This window comes from Bolinopsis microptera, chromosome 13 (genome assembly GCF_026151205.1).
Source record: "Bolinopsis microptera isolate Bmic1 chromosome 13, MBARI_Bmic_1.0, whole genome shotgun sequence".
Classification (NCBI taxonomy): domain Eukaryota; kingdom Metazoa; phylum Ctenophora; class Tentaculata; order Lobata; family Bolinopsidae; genus Bolinopsis; species Bolinopsis microptera.
The window spans coordinates 7484908-7506783 of record NC_087084.1 but is presented as its reverse complement, the minus strand read 5'-3'; the positions used below and the strand labels follow the sequence as shown (position 1 = coordinate 7506783).

The 21876-nt window shown below is 37.8% G+C and overlaps 2 protein-coding genes across 2 annotated transcripts; one reads left to right on the top strand and one right to left on the bottom strand.

Moving 5' to 3' along the window:
• The first annotated feature begins 8490 nt into the window (after nt 1–8490).
• LOC134825170 (U-reduvitoxin-Pr10a-like) lies at nt 8491–10095 on the top strand. Its single transcript, XM_063837320.1, has 3 exons — nt 8491–8577; nt 9007–9107; nt 9449–10095. Exons 1-3 carry the CDS (start codon nt 8519–8521, stop codon nt 9718–9720), a joined length of 432 nt encoding a protein of 143 aa, XP_063693390.1. The 5' UTR covers nt 8491–8518; the 3' UTR covers nt 9721–10095.
• Nucleotides 10096–10770: 675 nt separating this feature from the next.
• On the bottom strand, nt 10771–20072 carry LOC134825243 (adhesion G-protein coupled receptor G7-like). Its single transcript, XM_063837393.1, has 22 exons — nt 19282–20072; nt 18927–19051; nt 18485–18692; nt 18162–18248; nt 17748–17917; nt 17319–17487; nt 16844–17008; nt 16491–16571; nt 16201–16379; nt 15944–16075; nt 15550–15650; nt 15150–15234; nt 14861–14983; nt 14479–14724; nt 14108–14296; nt 13849–13980; nt 13573–13683; nt 13061–13223; nt 12782–12884; nt 11865–12018; nt 11570–11704; nt 10771–11463 (listed from the first exon to the last, which is right to left on the bottom strand). The coding sequence occupies exons 2-22, from the start codon at nt 18939–18941 to the stop codon at nt 11185–11187; spliced, it is 3027 nt and encodes a 1008-aa protein (XP_063693463.1). The 5' UTR covers nt 18942–19051; nt 19282–20072; the 3' UTR covers nt 10771–11184.
• Between the last annotated feature and the right edge of the window lie 1804 nt (nt 20073–21876).

Genomic DNA, 21876 nt, shown 5'->3' with positions numbered 1-21876 from the left:
CAAACGTACTTGTCACAAAGTGCAGCAGTGGTAGTCGGGATCTGCAGTGAGTCTCTAATGCCACAGTATTGGTAGAACTTAGGGTCGTTGTCACAGATTGAGCTGAATGCTGTGAACTCTTTGACACTCCTTACTGGATCAGATATGTATATTGCGTCAGAATGTGAACATTGAAATACAGTGTACCCTAAATCTTCCGTGCAAACTCTTTTCAGGAAGTTATTTCTCTCCACAATTGGACAGGCACCCTTAAAAGGACCGCAAAACAACTGATTGGTGCGCTCAAGGTTCCCCGTCATAGGGGTTAAAGGTTTCAATCTCAGTTGGTACGAGGAGTAAGCAGTGTCATTATGATCCACAGAACAGGACACGTCTTCCATTATGAAACGATGATATTGATCAGTCATCAATTTCATGTCATTACTTGGATTATAATACTCAAAACAGCTGTATGCAAACGAGTACCCCATCGTTTGGCAAATGTAGTCCAAGAGACAGTCTTGATCAAGTCCTGGAATAACATCAAATAAGACGGGTCCCGAGTATTTGCCAACCTGAACGAACAATAAACCAAATCCATTCGTTGCTTGTGCTCCCTCGCCGTTAAGAAGGTAGAATGTTTCCTCGCCTGGATAAATGTTTTTTTGTGAAATCTTCAGCGACAGAAAACATTTTTTTAAAACCATTGGCCATTACAAAACCTTTCATTTTTATACGTCACTCTTACCATTTCGAGTAACAAAATAAAGCAATTTAGATAGAAATCAACAAACAAGATAGATAATGCATATTATCTATCTTGTCTATTTAAACTAATTACAACACTACAAATCTATTACATTGATTGAGAATTATGTAATGTAACGTGATGGAAATATATTTTAAACGGGCATATCCTGTCCAAACCCAGGATGCACTACATGAAGAATTCGTTGTAAGTTTGTTTGAAAAGCGTTAATATATACTTACATTTATAGAAAGGATGTAGACTTGAATACAGCACTAGCAGAAACCAATACATGACCTAGTAAATTTCAATAACTCGCTTTTTTAAATCTCTCTTAAATATTGCAGAGCAGACGCATGCAAGTATAGACGCGTGTCCACTTAAATATTCCCATTGTAAGATTGTTGTTTGGGCCAAGTGTGATGGAGTAGTTAACTTACATTTGAAGAAAGGATGTAGACCAAGCACGTAGCCAGGTGGGGCTAAGATGGTAAGTTCGTACGGTACGTACCTTTAAATTGGCTGTACGGTACGTACTTAATAAAGTACGCTGAAAGGTACAAATCCAGTTGATAGCAATGGAAACAAAAACTAGACGGTACGTGCGACAGAGAAGTAGGGTAAAACCCTACACTGATGCGGAATCAGAACCTATGAAGCTTATTAATCCGTCAATATACTGGAAATATTTTGGAGGAGAACTTTTTCTGCTTAAACAGTTGGCCCAAATAGTATTCAGTGTTTTAAGTTCTTCGTCAATTTGTGAGACCAATTTTAGAGATTACGAGTATATTATGGACAAGCGTAGGTTGCGACCTGAGCTAGCTGAAAAGCTGGTGTTCGTATACTGCAACAAAAGGATGAAGCTTTGAGTTTAACGATAATTACAAGTAGTAGTAGTGTAGTACCGGTTAAAAGCGATCCGGTACACAAATTTTCCTCTTAAATCTTTTATTGTTTTAACCACTGTGTTTATTTTCGACTTCTATCTCAAAAATTATGATGATAATTCATAATACTAATCAAAAATTGCAAGTAATTCACTGAAGTTGATTCTAAAAATTTGAAAAAATTGTACCTTACAGTGCCTGTACGGTACGTACCTTTAAAAGTAGCTGTACCGTACGTACTTAAAGCCCTGTACCGTACGTACTTGCCATCTAAGTGTGGGGGGCCGCAGCCCCCCCCCCCGGAAAAAATTGAACCCCAGAGGAGAAATAAGCCTCATAGTCCCCATGGTCACCTGGTAACTGGGCTGTGTTTATGACTGTAGGCTGTACTGTTTAAACGGCAGGCAATTGACTTCAAAATCGTCCAAATCTTCAAAATTGTCAAAATCTTAAGACTATGCATGAGGCCTGAGTAAGTCGTCAATTTTGATTGGAGAATGCAGATTCATGTTGTGAAGTTACCAAATTTACGTAAGTACTTGATTCTTTTCAGTCCCAGCTTATTGCTGTCCTACAAATTTCTTTAATGCCAAATGTCGTCTAAAACACCCTATTTCTCAAAATTTTTCCGGGTGGCTGCGCCCCCTAGCCACCCGCACAGGGGCTCCGTCCCTGGACCCTGCTAGCTGGGGGCCGCGCTCCCAGACCCCTGCCGGAGCAGATGGGTTGGACGCGTCAACTCGTTTCGCTCGCCGAGGGGCCCCCTGCTAGTTTGGAGAAAGGATGTATAGACTTGAAGCAGCACTAGCAGAAACCAATACCTAGTAAATTTCAATACCTTACAAGACATTTTTGTGGCGGACCAATTTGCGACGACCGAAATTTTGGCGGTCCGAAAATATGGCGAAATTGAACAAAAACCGTCACATTTCGGACGTCACAGAAAATAAGGGTATTTTTCATCATTTTGTTTTCTGACACAAAGGAAATTCAAAATTTTCTAAAAATCGGTAAAATCATGTTGAAACAAAATGAAACTTATAAATCGATTTCTTCATCTTCCTCTAAGGGGTCCGGCTCGACTCTTTCAGTTTCACTTATTGAGTTTGGTATTAAATTGTTTATCTTGACTTAGTTTCTTATAAAACGTTGATGTTAGCACATAAATGTAATTTATTGTAAATTTAAAAGGTATTACTTGACATTAAATTCATCATGGAATATTGTGTTTATTTGTCCCACCATCATATCACTAACTTTTCAAGAACAAAATGAATCGATGAAGCCACACTTATTGGAATAAGCTAAAAATAATGCGACGGATTCTATTACGACGACCGCAATTTTGGCGGTCCGAAAATATGGCGAAATTTCGGAAAAACCGTCGCATTTCGTACGTTATGAAAATTCTTGTAAGGTAACTCGCTCTGACTTATAAGATAGAGAAGGAAAGATATTCATAAATATTGAGCAGACGCATGCAAGATTGACGTGTGTCCACTTAAATATTCCCATTGTAAGATTGTTGTTTGTGCCAAGTTTGCAGGAGTACGTGTTTATCCGTGCCATTTTACTGACACCACGGCATCAACTTTAAGTTTTAACGCGACTTTCCGCAAATTGCTGTACAAGATATACAACTGAAACTTTTTTGACTGGGTCAAATACTTTAATGGCCTCCAAATCAGAATGAAAAAATAATAAATTGGCCAAGGAATAGGAATATTAGTGCCCACAATTTGGACTCCCAAGTGGTGTCAAAAACGCGAATTAAATAGGTAATAATCATTTTAGTCTCTCGAGTCTTGACACCACTTTAGGGTTAGACGGGTTCCTGCTAGTTTGGAGAAAGGATGTTCATGTATAGACTTGAAACAGCACTAGCAGAAACCAATACTCTTTAGAGAAGTTTGTGAGCCCGTACGTCACTCAGATCAGCAGAAAATACTGTGAGGAGGAGTTCATCTTGGATACCCCAGACATTATTTCTCAGATCAACAGCTACAACAAGGAGACGCTAAAAGGCGCTTCTAGAAACTTGCAGCTCTTTACTCTAGACGTGGCAGCATTATATCCTAGCATCAGGCCTGAACTAGCGCTTACTGCTCTTCAGGATGCCCTCAATAGTGATACCAACTTCCCACAAGAGCTAAAAGCGGCTTTGCATGAGTTCACTGACCTGATTTTCCGGGAGTCCTTTGTCACTTATCAGGGAGATGGATACATTAACAAGGAGGGTATCCCGACGGGAAATTGCATCTCAAGACAAGTGGCAGATGTGACGATGCATTGGCTATTGTTTAAACAGATCAAAGGAAAGATGAAAAACTTGAGTTTGGTAGACCTCTGGAGGAGATTTATTGATGATGTACTTGGGGTGTAGTTAGGAACAGTCCGACAGTTCAACCTATTCGTGGTGCAACTGAACAAACTGGCAGAACCATTTGGAATCAGATTTGCTGACCAACAAATCGGTAAAACTGTTAATTTCCTTGACATCACTCTAACCTTGGATACTTACAACCAGATCCAATATAGACTCTACAGGAAGGAGACAGATGCTAGGAATTACTTGCGAACGGATAGCTTTCATCCTCACCATGTATTCAAATCTGTGGCGTTTTCCCAGATGATACGAATCATAGAAAGGAACTCGCAAGACTCAACCTGTGTAGTAGACTTGATGGAGCTGAAAGCAGATTTATCTAAAAGCGGACATAACAGCGTTAAGTTAGAGGAGATCGAGCCGAGAGCAGTTGTCAGAGTACTGGAGAACACCCACGGAGCCAACAGGTCTAAGGATAGTGAGAACGCGGATAACTTAGTCTTTTCAGTACAACACTCTTCGGACAACATTCAGCTGAAGAAGTTGATTCACGAACTTGGACCGGACATCAGGAGGATATGTGGACATTATATACGTGTGATATTTGCCACACGAAAACATCCTTCAATCGGGAACAGGGTAGTGAAGAATCGACAACTTGGAAATAAGGCTGAATGTCCCCAAAAAACATCACAGAAGTGCTCAGCGGTCAGCCCCTGGATGCAAGACTTGCCCGGTATTGTTCGATTTTGACTCTAAGATCATGGTAAACGGCATGGAGCTTAATCTAGACGAATCCCTCACGTGCAAAGATAAGCACATTATTTACGTTGCACAATGCCAGCAGTGTAGAGCTATTGAGGGATCTGAGGACACTTACTTTGGGCAGACGTTGACTCCATTCCACATTAGGCTCAATGGGCACCGGAACAAGTTCAACATTGACGACCGTGCCCTCTACGAGCACTCAGCTTTATCAATGCATTGTTACGATGTACACAAGGACACTTTCAGTTTTGACTGTTTCAAATTCGGGATTGTGAAAAAGACTAAACCTTCCCTATTAGATTGGGAAGAGGCTAGATTTTGTGCAAAGTTTAGGACCAATGTTTGGGGTTTAAACAGGATGGAAATACAAAGATAGTTTTTTGAGGTTTTTACCAATATCTGTAATTTATTAATTTTACCAATTTTGTGCCAATTTTGCGTCATTTTTCTTTATAAATTTTATCTACCATGCTGACAGTGAAACAATTTGATCGTATTCCAATTTCTGATCGACTTTCATGATATTCTCTAATCATGACCTTTTTATAAATTTTTGAATCTCTTTGACTGAGTATTATGATTGACTTTATCTGACTAATTTATTTCTTTTTTGTAGGCTCTAGCGATGTATTAAACGAAGTTTCCAAGCCAAATTTGTGTGTTTCCCTTCGTGTCCAAAATCAATCATACATGACTTATACTAGTAAATTTCAATAACTCGCTTTCTAAATCTCTCTTAAATATTGAGCAGACGCATGCAAGATTGACGTGTGTCCACTTAAATATTCCCATTGTAAGATTGCTGTTTGTGCCAAGTGTGAAGGAGTACATGTTTATCCGTGCCATTTTACTGACACCACGGCATCAACTTGAACGCTTTAATGGCCTCCAAATCAGAATGAAAAAATAAAAAATTGGCCAAGCAATAGGAATATTAGTGCCCACAACTTGGACTCCCAAGTGGTGTCAAAAACGCGAATTAAATAGGTAATAATCATTTTAGTCTCTCGAGTCTTGACACCACTTTAGGGTTAAACGGGTTCCTGCTAGTTTTGAGAAAGGATGTATAGACTTGAAACAGCACTAGCAGAAACCAATACATGACCTAGTAGTAAGCTTTGACTAATTAAGATAGAGAAGGAAAGATATTCATAAATATTGAGCAGACGCATGCAAGATTGACGGGTGTCCACAATTATATATTCCCATTGTCCCATATTCCCAAACTGTTCGTCATCGAGCTTTGAGTCGTCTCAATAGTTTTCGACCCAAGACCCTGCTGGGGGCCGCGCTCACAGACCCCTGCCGGAGCAGATGGGTTGGACGCGTCCACTCGCTTCGCTCGCCGCGCCGAGGCCCCCCCCCCCCCCCAAAGAAAACTCCTGGCTACGTGCGTGATGTATACTTAAAGTTAAAACAGCATTAGCAGAAACCAATACATGACCTAGTAAATTTCAATAACTCGCTTTCTAAATCTCTCTTAAATATTGAGCAGACGCATGCAAGATTGACGTGTGTCCACTTAAATATTCCCATTGTAAGATTGTTGTTTGTGCCAAGTGTGAAGGAGTACATGTTTATCCGTGCCATTTTACTGCTCCTCGATGGTAGTATATGGTTGCAGAAAGAACAATTTTGGTTCTAGTCAAAGCATCACATATCCATCACCGTGCTCCATTTTGCTAGAACTGGTGCGCTACTAAAAGGGAAAAGGATTAAATGTTCCTTTGTTATTTTTTTTATGATACCTTTTTTTGTTCCAACTCCTCCGTCTCCATTTTTTCACGATTGAAAAGCACAACAGCTTCATAAACGAGACGAAATGTTTCACCAAATGTGGAAAAACTAAAACTTTAACTTTTGCTTCCACCCCAATTAAACCTACAAACAACCCATACTTCAATATATTGGCGTGATTGATGAAACATAACATGTGCTGGCAAATCATTCATTCCCCATGTCATTTTGGAACAATCATTAATACAAAATTTGTGGTAACTTACCGTTTTACAAATCAGAAATCGACCTAGAAATTAAATTTGGTGATGGAAATGAATTTATGAGAAGAGTTGATTTACTAATTGAGATACTTTAATTACCAAAAAGTGAAATAGGCCGCCTGAGACCTGAGTTTAATAAATCAATATCTTGATCTTCACTTCTGAAGAAGTCATAGTACAAAATACGTAAAAATTCAAGGTATCGAATAAATTTAATGAGCATAATGATAAATACCCGCTGATTATCTTATCATAACCGTTTATACACGGTTATTTTAAAACATTTTACATTTTATGCTATTGTGTAAAATTGGTATTTTTTCGTAGATTCCAGAAATTTCCACGGTTCACTTCTTCGAGTGAACAAGTTTTTCTTAGGCACGTGGTTCTGGCATATTATGGTTATCGGACAGAATGAGGTTTAAATCACTTTACATCTTTAGATCTATCGAGTAGTGGCAACATTTTGCAGCCCAGTGGCGTTTTGTGGGCGACTTAGAGGTGGCGGCATGTTGCCAGCATTGTGGTATCCTTTGTATAAATTCTTCACTATCTCTATGTTCGTAGAAATATTTCCTTTACCCTCATGAGCTGTTGTCCGTATAGATTGTTTTAACAATTGATAAATGTTCTCATGGTTCCAAATCTTATGATTCAACAAATTAACTCCTAAAGTCCTAACTAACGCTTATGCCTAACTAACCTTATGCATAACACATTATACATTATTTTATTTCCTCATCTTTTTTTTTGTTGTTCATCTTCTCGCACAATTAAGTCATTACATTACATCGTCATTAAGTCACCGTCATGTGAATGTTTGCAGCTTTCCATACATTGATTGGGGTGTCTAGTGGTCAAGTTTATGTCTAGTGGTCAAGTTTTATGTGTGCGGTGTTACAGGTGCAGTGAGTATGAGTGTGACTCTTATTCCATGAGGTCCACATGTCCAATCAGCGATTTGGTAACACCTGATTTATTTTCTCTCCCTAACAATATCATCTCAAGTTACATTTAACAAGAGAACAGAGAGTTCATTGTAGCTGTTCGCAGCGGTACGTGTATTTCCCTGGTGATTCTAAACTCTTATTCCAACGTTATCACTTATCAGTCGCCATAACTAACCTGATTAATATAACTTATCAACATCCATGGATTTTGAGCAGCCTCCAGGCCTCCTTGATTGAATTATTTTGACGTTAGATCTTTAAAAGTTTACATGAGCCTCTCACCATATTTCTATATCATACGTCTTGACGTATAATAACAGAATTATTTAATAAAACAATTATTTACTTTTACGGCACAATCAAACAATATCAATAATATATAATTCGATTTGTTTTGCAAGTGTCGATAAGATGCACAATTCCCTTGCCAGCAGGAGAGAGATAACATAGCCCGTTGCATGCCCTCCAAAATTTGATTAATGACCGGCGAGAAAATCTGCCCTTTAATTTCTACAATCATTCTTTCCAAATAACATATTTCTTTATCACAATTTATAAAACGTTTTTATTTTATGTCTTAGATGAATAACACATCACAGCTTTATTTGCAATAGTCGTTTTCATTGTACTTCTATTTATAGTCGTTGTTCATTTCAATAAAATTTAGACACGTGTCTATTAGTACTACTACTTAAATAGCCAAAACATAGAAAAGACCAATTCTCTGAAAATTGGCCAAAAAGTAATTACGAAGTATGACGACCCCTAACATTTTTATGGGGCACTTTGATCACAGCTCCCTACGAAGAAGAATATTTTTATTATTGTTTATTATTCATAAATATTCTTTCCAGACCATGTTACGGTTCGCCCTGCTCGGAGCTGTCTTGATATGTGCAAGTCTTGTTGTGGGCAGGTGATTTTTTAGTGTAGATAAATTATTTTATAGTGTAAACGATCAATCATAATATTTATTAATGTTATTTGATTGTTGGGGACGAAGTTATCAGAGTCTCCCACTCACAAGAGCGAAAAAATGTTTATTTCTTCATAGTGTTTAAACATAATATGATTAATACGATGTAAATTTATGTAATATCCTACTGAAGTATTGAGATTGTAGGCTCATGCTACCCAATCGTGGATTTACCACTAGGTCCCCACTTGAAGAAGTGGGCTGTTCATAAAACATGCTAATTCCATGCTAATCCCATGCTAATTACATGCTAATTACATGCTAATTACATGCTAATTACATGCTAATTACATGCTAATTACATGCTAATTACATGCTAATTACATGCTAATTACATGCTAATTACATGCTAATTACCACTACTACTAGGTCCCCACCTGAAGAATTTGGCTGTAGATATAACATGATGGTCCTGAAACGTGGACAGAAGGTGTACAATGGATGTGAGACATGCAAATGCCAGAAGAACGGTAAGTAGATGATAATATAGGCTCTTGTTAATATCAATTAAATATTAATTACTTGCTAATTACGTGCTAATAACATGCTTATCACATGCTAAAGTGCTAATTAAATGCTAATTGTATGCTAATTACATGCTTATTGCATGCTAATTTGATATAGGCTCATGCTAATTACATTTTTTTTATGTTAGCTTTACAGCTTTCCTTAGGTGCTTCAGTATATAATATATATATATATATACAAATGCTCGCAGCTAATTGAGTAATTGTTCCATTTATCCAAATGTGTCAAAATCATAGCTACATGTTCTCAACTGAAACCACAAAAAACCTCTAATTTTCCTCAGGAGAAATGAAATGTAGTGAGGGAACTATCTGTTGCCAATACCTTGACAAAAAAGGAAAGACTAAACGAGCTGCCCCTGGTGACTCCTACAATGACGGGTGTAACCAATGCACTTGTGGAGAAGAGGGCGGTATGGGAGCTTGCACCCGGATGGCATGTCCTGATAAATGTGCCTACAAGAACTGGGATTTGATCTCGGGGTATGCTAAAAAGGGAAAGGTTAATGCTTACGACGAGGAGGAAGACTGTCCCAAGCAGTGCAAGTGTAAGTGAAGAACGGGCAGGCAACTCTTAAGTGCAGTAAAGAACCTTGTGTTTATTTCTAAACCATGAAGTGTAAAACGCCTTGTGTTTATTTCTAAACCAAGTGTAAAGCACCTTGTGCTTATTTCTAAACCAAGTGTAAAACACCCTGTGTTTATTTCTAAATATTGTAGCGATAAACAATTTTAATCGTATTGACGAAAAATATCTCTCCTGTAAAGAATGAACAATATTTTTTTAACTAATAAAGAATGAAGAATTTGAAAATGTGTAACGTGGCACAGTTAGAAATATGTTGATAACTTTTTTTAAATATGTAATATGATTTGTATGGTTAAAATTGTATTTTTGATTTACTATAATCTTATAATATAACATGATAAACTTTCAGTTGACTTATACAAATTAAATCTTTCGATATGATTTTTTTGCACTCACCATTTTAGTTAGAAGTTTAATTCTGTAGACGAGTAAATTAAACGACTCTAAAATGTCAATAAATGTATTACAAAATTTCATTTCCAGTTTGGACAGTCTGTCAGTCTTTGAATAAATTAGTATTAGTACCAGTACCAGTACTTAAAAAGTTATTAACAAAAATAAAATGGACGTATAAATCAAAAGTGTTCGTTGTTGAGCGCAAATCCGATTCCCACTCTGATTGTATCCATATAACTGTGCTTCGAAGCATTACCTCGAGTGTGCCGCAATCCCCAAAGCGATATTTGGTTCGTGCCCGGATGTTGCCCCAACCGTGCCCCAACCGTGTATCGACTGATAACCGAATATCTAACAGGGTACATTCTTCACGTGTGTCATGGGTCAAGAGATAGGATTCAATTTTTTTGTGAGAGAAACGGAGGAAGAGAGAAAAGGAAAGATCAAGAGGTGTTTTCTTTCTGATGCTGGTTAAAGACTAAAGAGCACGATATATAGTAATTTACCTCTGCAGCTTAAAAATTGTGTCTAAACTCGAAAGTAGGATACGTTGAACCAAATATAGTACAAGTAAATTTATATATATAATTATTGTAAGTTTGAAGAAGAAAAACAGTTTGATAATTCGGCAGAAAGATTTGCCAGTTTCGATATAAACTATACAACGATCTGATATGTTCTACAAAAACTACGCAATAAGTATAAAATTAAATTAATCGAACACTTCTGAAACTTATGGTTATAAAGTAGACGATACAAATACTTAATTTGACAAAGACATAATTCTAAGTAATAATAACAGTGTCTAAAAAATTATTTTAGAATCTAATTCCATAAAAATGTGTAGCCTGATGAAAAATCAAATATAACCCCAACAACAACAACAAACTAATTAACAGAAATCAACAGCTTAATTTAAATTAAATTCTAAATAAAACACCCTTAGCATCAGTCACAATGTTAAAACAACCTCATCCTCTCGTCCTTACACGATTAAACAATCGTCAAATTAATCAATTAAATTTAATTAATTAATTAGATATTTCCATTTTCCTCGGACTTAGCAGGGAATGCTGTATCATAAGTATGATCATCAGTGTCCTTATCACTAGCAGCGGCTGCATTCTCATACACGTTTTCCGTGTCCGGAGTAGCGGCGGCAGTGGTGGCGCCCTTATCTTTAGCTGGAGCGGTGGCGGCGGTGGTGGCGGTGGAGGAGCTGGAGGCCACCTTGGTCTTCAGTCCGAAGGTGGTTAGCCAGTGGTTGGTGACCTGTTCGTTCAGGACTACGTAGAAGAGGAACACGCAGATTCCCTGAAATTTGTGGTTGTTATTCAAGTTGTTAAAATTAAAGAATTATTTATTATTGTCAATTAAGCAATTAGGAGGATATAGGAAGTTAAACTTAAAAATGAATAACCTGAGATGAATTAAGGAGGATGAAGATGTACTGGAGCGTTATCTGAGTGCTAGGTTCTGGAATCGTCATGAATACGCCGATCAGCCAACCAGTGCCGAGTAATGCCATTACTCCCACTGCTGCCTTTATTTGTCTCTGGAATTAAACGGGAATTAAACGGGAATTGAATGGGAATGAATGAATTGGGGCAGTATTAAATGTTCTGAAACTATAACTTGTAGAGTTTAACCCAGCTTGCTATGATGAAAATTGTCATTATTAAAACAGCTATCTAAAAAAAGTTATTGTTACTCACCAAAAGTAGCTCGCTCTCAGTAGCAGTCGCACTTTTAGATTGCTTGATGACCCTCAGCACCAAGATGAAGAAGACAACGTTAAGAAGGAGCGCCAGCATCAGAGGCAGAAAGAAGAAGACCCAGAAGGGAATACCTCCGGGTTTTAGAAAACACCTGAAACAACACGTGTTAAAGTTAGTCACGTGTTAAAGTTAGTCACGTGTTAAGTTAGTCACGTGTTAAGTTAGTCACGTGTTAAGTTAGTCACGTGTTAAGTTAGTCACGTGTCAAAGTAAGACACGTGTTAAGTTAGTCACGTGTCAAGTAGGTCACGTGTTAAATTTAGTCACGTGTTAAAGTTAGTCACGTGTCAAGTAGGTCATGTGTTAAAGTTAGTCACGCGTTAAAAGGTTAAAGTTAGTCAAGTGTTAAGTTAGTCACGTGTTAAAGTTAGTCACGTGTAAAAGTAAGACACGTGTTAAGTTAGTCACGTGTCAAGTAGGTCACGTGTTAAAGTTAGTCACGTGTTAAAGTTAGTCACGTGTTAAAGTTAGTCACGTGTTAAAGTTAGTCACGTGTTAAAGTTAGTCACGTGTTAAGTTAGTCACGTGTTCAAGTTAGTCACGTGTTAAAGTTAGTCACGTGTTGAAGCTAGTCACGTGTTAACGTTAGTCACGTGTTAAAGTTAGTCACGTGTTAAGTTAGTCACGTGTTAAAGTTAGTCACGTGTTAACGTTAGTCACGTGTTAAAGTTAGTCACGTGTGAAAGTTAGTCACGTGACAGGAATTATCAACGTGTTATCAGGACGTTTCTGTAAAAACCTGTCGTACAAGTTTCATCAGAACTCTGTATAGTATAACTATACTTGTATAGTATAAATTACCTTTTTAAACACTATACTGTTGTGTTCAAATATTGCTATATGATTCTACTTACATGCTCTCAGCAAGAAAGTCTGACTTTACAACTGAGTAATCCCCAATAGTTACTGTCTTTGTGAAGGCGAAATATCCAATTATTGGAAAGATGATCGGCACACCTGCAACGAGTAACGGGTAAAATGTTATAATCCAAATATTTTTGTTACCATCTTGTGTCACGTGTATACCTCTCTATGATTGGCTAATTTATTTCACGTGACCAGAATACAGTTCTCTGATTGGCTAATTTATGTCACGTGACAACAACAACACCTCCCTATGATTGGCTACTCACCCCAGCAGAGCAAGTTGAACTTGAGCATGTATTTGGAGATGTGAGAACCGAACACCTGGACCAGAGACAGGTACATGAGGATCCCCTCCACCACCATCCACAGGAACACCACCAGCCAGAGGTAGTGTTGGATAGCCGCGTACACTATGCACCCCGCACTGCCCTGGAGAGTGAGACGTGGTGATTAATGTAATTACCATGGTTACAACATATTGTTACCATGGTTACAACATATTGTTACCATGGTTACAACATATTGTCACCATGGTTACAACATATTGTTACCATGGTTAGAGAAGTGATGATTGTAACTTGTAAGTTTTAAGAATAAATATGAATAATGTAGTTTGATAATTCATATAATCATGAATCAAAATAATTCAACGGGTAAAAAAAGTTTTGTTTGCAATTATTTGAACTATTTTTAAAATAAAAGTTTTTTGTTAAAAAGTTTGAAAATTTTCATCTTAATTCATTTTTTTAATTTTTACATTTTTAATTGTTTAACTCACCGGTTTGATGGCTCCGCTGTCATCAGACTTTACCAAGGCATTCTGTAGAAGAAAGAGAAAACTAGCCAGGAGCAAGGAGAATGAGAAGCAAATGTTGATCTTTGTTGACCTCTGTTAATAAGGATACTGTTAGTTAATTATGTAATTAATTAATTCATAATTCAAGATATTCCAAATCTGGGTAAAAACTCCAGTTTGAATCGGAACACCCACCTGTTAAAAAACAATCAGTAACTAATCAATTAAATTAATTAATTAATTGATTAATTAAATCACCTGTTTTCTGATTGGGGCGGCAGAGGCCAGACAGACTATGGTAAGTGAGAGACAAATCATGGACAAAGAGAGGATTATCGTGGACATCAGGGTCTGGGACTTTATAAAACCCGGGTCTATCGGGTACGGAGACTGAAATTAGGATGGTTAGCTTTTTGGGGGAAACCGTAAATTATATATTGTCTCAAACATTTTTCACTCAGTATTCAGTTCCACTGTAACTTCAATTAAAATTAACTCTAGTTTATAACTCTCTTACCATCAACACAGCAAAGCTAGTGTTGTGCTGACAAATACACAGCACCTTGCTATCTCCCTCGTTCTTATCATACACCGTCTCACAGTCCGCTACCCAAGTCTCCGTGTGGGTGTTAAAGGAGTGGCACGTGTTCTTCAGCTGGGCTTTCCGTCCGTCCGGGAATGTTTTGATGCTGGTGTTCCTGCCTCCCTGTGTGTGAGATGTTTGTTATGAATTGTAGAATTTGGAAAACGTTCAGATTACTTTTAAACTTTTTAAGTTATCTGAAAGTTTTTAAAAATCTACACTTTAGTTTTCCAAAATATATATTATATAGTAAGATAGTACATATAAACTACTTGTAGTATTACAGTAATAGTGCATGAACTGACCACATTAGCAAGAGGCTTCATGTAAAGTCCCAGCTTATAAGGCTTATCTTTATCCCCCACCGCGGACACCTCCACCACCAGAGAATTAACCAGTTTAGCCTTGTTCTCATCATCAGTATCTAGCGTAAAGTCATCTTTCATCTGATCTGGGTCGGGTGTGGAGTCGGTGTTGGGGAAGAGGTTGGATTCTTGGAATATTAGGACTGCTACGTCCTTTGCTAGGTCCCCTTCGTCTTCAGCTGACACCTGGATAATTATATGTAAATGTATGACACAACCTGACAACCAATAAATACCTCAAAAATATCAAGTTTAATAATAACTTAGATAAATGATTAATTATATAACAGTTAATTAAATAACAATTAATTGAATAACTAACCATTAGTAAAGGTTCTTCACCACTTGTTTCCACCTTTAAATTGCTCAGGCCCTTCAGTTCACTTTTGGGTAAAGAGAACTTGGTAGTTCCACCACCCTCTGAAACCTTTGCTCCTCCTGTCACCTGGTGAAATTGGGAATTAGAATACAGCTCTCTTATTGGTTAGTTTGTGTCGCGTGACTTACGTAAATATTACACATGTTTTACGTATTTCTCACATAATTATAACTCATATTTTCGCATATTTTCTACTAACGTATTACAAATATTACGCATATTTCGTACATACCTTCATTACAGCGATATGAGTGGAAGTGGCCAGGCTATTAGCGTCTTTTGTGTTACTCGTCACCTTTGTCAGACTTTCAACAACTCTGAAGAATTGACTATAAGACATTTACTTTAAAACAGTATAACTTTGCAGAGTATCCCATCGCACGAACATAATTTCAATCTAAAAAATTTGGAGTCTTTTGTTTGATCAGGTATTCTTTCTTTACAAGGCTTAAGTTTTATGTCAGTGGATAGTTAGGAAATAGTGAACACATGAACGTATCAATGAAACTATTGCTGGAATGAAGTCAAAATGCCTGTTTTACATAAATCTTACAAATTTCTTGTATAATTATAACGCATATTTTACATATTTTACATAATTATTACGCATATTTAGCATATTTTCTACATACCTGTTCAAGACATTGGACCTCTGGTTGTTGTCGGTGGTCAGATCTCCCTCCACGATGTTGGAGACTCCCCCGATCAAGTTACTCAGTACCTCGTCGTTTACCTGTTAGAAGTGAGGTAGAGTGTGCAGTACCAATCATATTAATGCTTTTCAAACAAAGTTACAACGAATTCTTCTTTATAAGTTTTCAGAAACTACTTAAAAACGCGATTTCTAACACGTGGCAGTGATTTAATGGATTTTAATCGGTTAATACTGGATGCTGATTGGTTAATGAAAATCACGAGTCAGAAACCAATGAGGCTCACCTCCCACCAGAAACAGATTTACAGGGTTATTCAAAAATAATGTTGGGATTTTAAGAATTAATAAAAAATCAAGTATATGAAGCTGACCTCGTCTTGTGCCTGATCTGATATAGAGTCTATGATCTCAGCAGCCTGTTCTAGGTCACCCAGTCCGTTGGAGTTGAGACTGTCTTCTGACAATTTTTTGAATGCTGCCGACAATTCTTTGTTTTTGTCTCCCTGAAAAATATTGAGTTGATAATAAAATTGAGTTATACTTCAACTGAAGAGAATTGTCCGGAGAAGCTTTCCAAACATATGAGTTACTCATTTTGCAAGATTTATAAAATTCTAAAGAATTGCACCTGCTTGTTTAGTTCCGCATACGCATTCGTCACCCTTGTTTTACTACAGTTATAAAACGGCGTAAATCCCAACTTCCCACCCTCCAGCTCCACGCAAGTGAACACAGCCTTCAGATCGCATACGACTGCAGGGTCAGGATTCGTGCAGTCGAACTCGCAATTAAACGCCTTCTCCTCACCTAGTAAAAGGAATAAATTCAAACAATATACACATAATATAACAATAACCCTATATAAAAATTCTATATAAAAATTCAATAAACATCTTAGAAAATTTCATTTCTTCTCACCTAGTTGAGCATGTCCGAGGTCGTAGGTTCCGTAAGCGGAGATGGTGTCGGAGGTGGTGACACACGCCTCCCCCGTATCCACTGAAACAAGTGGGGGTTAGCAACAGTTGTCAGGGGGTTGTCGAGGCAGTTGTCGTGGAAACGGTTGTCAGGGGGTTAGAGTAAGCTTCAAGAACTGAACTTGTCGTATTATGGTATTGATTTCTGAACCTGACTACCAAATTGCACAAACTCCAACTTAAATAAATAGATGAATATAATAAATGCATATATATATAATTATATATACAATCAAATATAAATCACTGATCAGTCAAAATGAAACTCTTACAGAAGATACTCTAAATCCTTACTGAGGCATTTGTTGAACTCGTCCACGGGTAGTTTTTTATCATTTTCTTTCATATCTTCATTTGCTATCATATCCTGGTAAGTCTGTCCTAGACAGTCAGTGCAGGTCTCAGAGCCAGCTGATGAGTGCTTGTGTTTTTCACATCCTTTGCAGACTGGTGCTCCAACTGTGGAGGAGAGGGTTTTTAGGTAATATGTGTTATAATTATGTGAGTAATATGTGCAATATGAGTAATTTGAGTAATAATAATATGTGCAATATGTGCAATATGTGAGCAAACTTCTGCACAAACTGTGGTAGATAGAGTTTAATATTTAACATTGAATCTCACAATTGTGGTGCTTTAACCGGAGGTTTACAGCAATATATTGCTAATCCCAAACTTGGGTCAGATAACCTAAAAACACACTTAAACATACCAACTACCAATCGTGCCTAGTTACCATGGTTACATCTTCATCCTAAAATACACTTACCACTAGAATACTGGTTAACAAGACAGTCGGTACAAGTCTCATCAGCAGTTAACCCCTCCCTGAACTTCCCTCCTGGACACGACCTGCACACTACAGTTGAGCAGGTTAATAACTGGGTTGGAGTAGTTGGGTTTTCAGCACTGCAGCCCGCTGTCTCGAATTCCTTTCCCTGGGATTAGTAAACAGGAATTAAACAGGAATTAAACATGAAATGACCAAGGAGAACACTAACGAACTCGTTTTGGTAATACAGCAATTCATAAAGACTATCAGAACTCTAAAAACCGAGAGTATATTGGTATATTGGTATATTAATATATTGGTTGGCTTTCCAAATTTTTTTTCGCAGTAAGTTTTTAATTTATTAGTTTATTGGTTAAGTTTCGAGTTTTAGTCTATATAGATTAACTAATTAACTAATTAACTTACAGCAGGACAATCCATGCAGCCGTTCTTGTCGCCGTTAGCTACTTGATAGTTGAGGCATACTTGACAGCCCGGCTCGGTCTTGTGATCAAATTTAACAGTGTAGAAGATGTTTTTGGATGAGTTGTCACAGGGAGTGCATGTTGTTTTACCCCGTTCGTGGTTTCTTTCTCCTGTAGGAGCAAACAATTTACCTTAAATATGCAATATAGGCGAATATTTTGCGTTTTTCTATTATTTTTAGTGTCAAAGCTTTACATGATGAATTCTCTCAAAGTTATAGGAAAAAGGCTAATTTGAATAATGTGTTTGTAACGATCACGCTGAAATTAACCACCAAATAATTACAATCACATTTTTTAATTAGTTAAATAATTACAATCACCTTTTCCCACACTAATCCATTTTAAAACTCACCATCATTGCACACTTGGCAGTCCTGCCCAGATTCTGAATGTTTTCCTGTTCCAGGGTTATAGTATCCTTTTTCACACGGGAACTTATCTGGAAAAGTACTGATATTAAACATCTATTATATTATTATAAGATAATACAGATGAAAACGTAATTTTATATAATTCCAAACTAGTTAAGCTGATACAGCGATGTAAAAATCCCAAAGATTATCAATAAACTATAATAACGAAGCCTTGACAAAAAATGGATACAATAAATCAGTTTATGAAGAAAAAAACAGTAAATACTTCAATTAATAGAACCAATAAGGAGTAAATATTTACCCCACGCGTTTCCACCGATGACGATCTCAGCAAGTTTCGAGGGGTTCGCACTACCTTTAACGTACACTTTATTAGCTGCTGTGTTGGGGGGACAGGAGTAGTCTCTTGAACCTGTGGAATCTGGCAGTTTCGCCTCGCAAGGGATTCTCTCAGCAGGCTGGTTGGATTGTGCGGATGTACTGGCACCGGTTGGGAACTCAACTTCTACCTGAGGTTAAAAGGATGGTTCATTTCTCGGTTAGTGCTGGTACCGGTTGGGAACTCAACTTCTACCTGAGGTTAAAAGAATGTTTCATTTCTCGGTTAGTGCAGGTACCGATTATAAAGTTATCTAAGATTATCAGGGTATTTGACGCCCATTCAGTAAGTGACAACCAAGGCATTAAAACAAACAAAAAACAATAGCTCAGCTAGGAAAAATAGCGTTTTTAGGATTCCTTACCGTCCATCCGTCCATGTCGGCCGTGTCATCCTTAGCGTACAATATGACCTTGTAAACCCCCCACCTAACTACCGCGATAGAGTCATCTTTTGTCGCGAGCGTGATTATGAACTCACTTGCTGACACTAAAAGGGATATTGTATAACTCATGTAATCTAAATCTTTCTAATTTCTAATTCTATTCATGCAATTCTCTGTTTTTTATCAGTCTCATTATTTTAAAGGAATTAGGTTGCCCATGCTTATTAGGTGTGCTTTGTGGTCGGATAAGGATTATCAAACGGTTACTCAATTTGTAATCAACATCTTGGTTTGAATTAAGATTCAGGTACATGTTTGTTATTAGAATAGTAACCTTCTTCAGCTAGACTTAGGTCGTTTAGTTTGGTATAAATGGTAACGCCACTTTGGTCCACGATACTGGTTCCAGTGCCGCCTTCAAGTCCATTCTTCGGAGAAAGGTTCTCAAATCCCTCCAAATCTGGGTAGGTCGGTCAAATTTTGATGACAGAAACCTACACCTTATAATAAACACGGAAATTGAACCTCAAAATTTATTTTTATTCTATACAGCCAGGGTAGTAGTTTCTAGATCTCCCTGTCCCGTTACCATGGCCTGGTAACAGTGTAGTTACCATGGAGATAGTGTGAATTCCACTATCTCCCTGTCCCACTGCCCCTGTTCCAACCCACTACCCGAATTGCCTATTAAAAGGATACGACACCACTCTCACTCCTCTGTAGTCTTCTTTTTGCAGCGGACTGGGAAATGAGAGTTAGAGTAAAATATATGTTATCAACTCACGCTAACATGAGCTGATATATGGGAACTAATTTACTAATAAACACGGAAATTGAACCTCAAAATTTATTTTCATTCTATACAGCCAGGGTAGAGTAAAATATATGTTATCAACTTCGATAACATAAGCTGATATATGGGAACTAATTTATAAATCTAGTTCGGATCCGAGTAGGAGATTATTCTCGCACAAGATTATTCTCAATTTTCTTGTTTTGTTCCACAACTTAGTCTCGAATACTATATTCCTCCCTTTTCCCTTTCCTTTCCCCTTCCCTCATTAGTTTTTTTCAAAGGATACATTTAGTTTCTGCTGTTCTTCGTCTGGACATTTATTTCTCTCTAAGGAGAAGTATTAGTGTTATCAACAAAGTGAGCACACGGATAAAATTGAGATTGACTAATTAAATTAAAGTTCAGTCCTAAAACATGGCACTGTGTTGTCTACCTGCTGTCAACCTGCGCATCACACTGCTGCACGATTGTACAACTGGGCACGGACAAATTTGTTTAACTATGTCAAACCATATAAAAAATCATTCAATATCAAAAATCTTAAACAAAATTTAAAAATTAATAGGAGAAAAAATTAGTTGGTTACTTGGAACAACATCTCTTCGAATAGAAGCACCGCAAACGAACTGGCTAAGAGAGAACTGAGCATCAGCAGAGCGAGCTACAGATTATATAGCACCTGCTCCTAATCTTAATACGTATGATGCAACTCTAATAGTACAGCTCTCGTTATCTCAGCCTCCCGCCCTGGGTACAGCAGCTGGGCGGTGGAGATAGTGGAAGAGGCGTAGCCCCGCCTCTTGCACGAAGGAGCGGCGCGGCGCTGGGGGTTGTGTAAGAGGCTGAGTGGTGGTTATGAACGCCTCCTGTGATTATCACAGGGTATCCTGCGAAGGCTTAGCGAGAGCTTCAAGTAAGTGAGTAGGCTGTGGAAGAGGGGGAAGTTACCAAAAGGAAAAGGGTCGGTGCCGCATCTATTTATAGAATCCTTTATCTTGAAAGCAGCTCACTGGTTACCCAAGGGAAAAGCTAGAGCTTTTGCGTTTTACGGCTAACGTATATAACGGGATAAGAGGATAATCCCACTGTTGTTAGCCGTGCTGAGAGTCCACACTGCTCTCCCTCATTGTGTGGACTAGGGACCCGGACCTACACTAGCTTCTATACCCTGGGTTATACGTGCAGGGCCTGGATCAGGCTTCTTAATGTTGTTGTTTAAATGCATGAGCAATGAGCATTGAGCATTGAGCATGAGATGGCGCCTTGAATCCACGGGCTGCACAGCTGTACGTGGGTAATGACAATATTATTCCGACAGCTTTACAATCTGCAGATGGTCGAAATGTTTGTCATTACTCGCTTGTAATCTCTATTACAAATCTGCGGTAGATCTCTACTACAATGGCTCCCTCACTGGCAGGGAGGGAGGGAGACAGGGGGACCATTGAAATATGGTCATTATCCACCGTACCAAAAAATTGTCAAATATTAGCAGAAAATACAGTAATTTCTATATTAATATCAGTAAAGCTGTGATATGCATAAAAAACAAATCATCACCTCAATCTTCATCTCTGTGACAGTTAAGCAGTTAAGTTGAACAAAAATACGATCGTATTCTGATGTTGTGGACAAACGGTGAGAAAATCCACTAACTTTACAGTTGAGCAGCTGACGTGGATTGCGGAGAAGTGTGCCGGGAATGGTTGGGGATGATAAACACCCGGACTAATTTACAATGAGCTAGAAAATGGAAAACAACACGCCTGAAGATCTGTCGCAACGTGCTACTTGAGCTGGCAGGTGTCTGCCTAAACTCTTTATAACAAAAAGGGACCACGCTAAGAAAATTGTCAGCACTAATTTAAATGACCAATAGTAAGTGAGCTATAAATGAGACTTAATATTAATAAAGCACACTGACTTGCACTACTATTATAACGCTGTTGCATCATGTAACATGTTGGAAGAGTAAAGTTTAAGATCTATCAAATGGTTGGTTTTGCTTTTTAGTTAAGGACTGTCTGAAGATACGAATGTGCACTGTAGGTTGTAGAGTTGTGTAATGCTGAACTATAGATTGTTAGAACTTTCACTTCAACTTATCTACAGCTACTTACACTTCCACTTCCA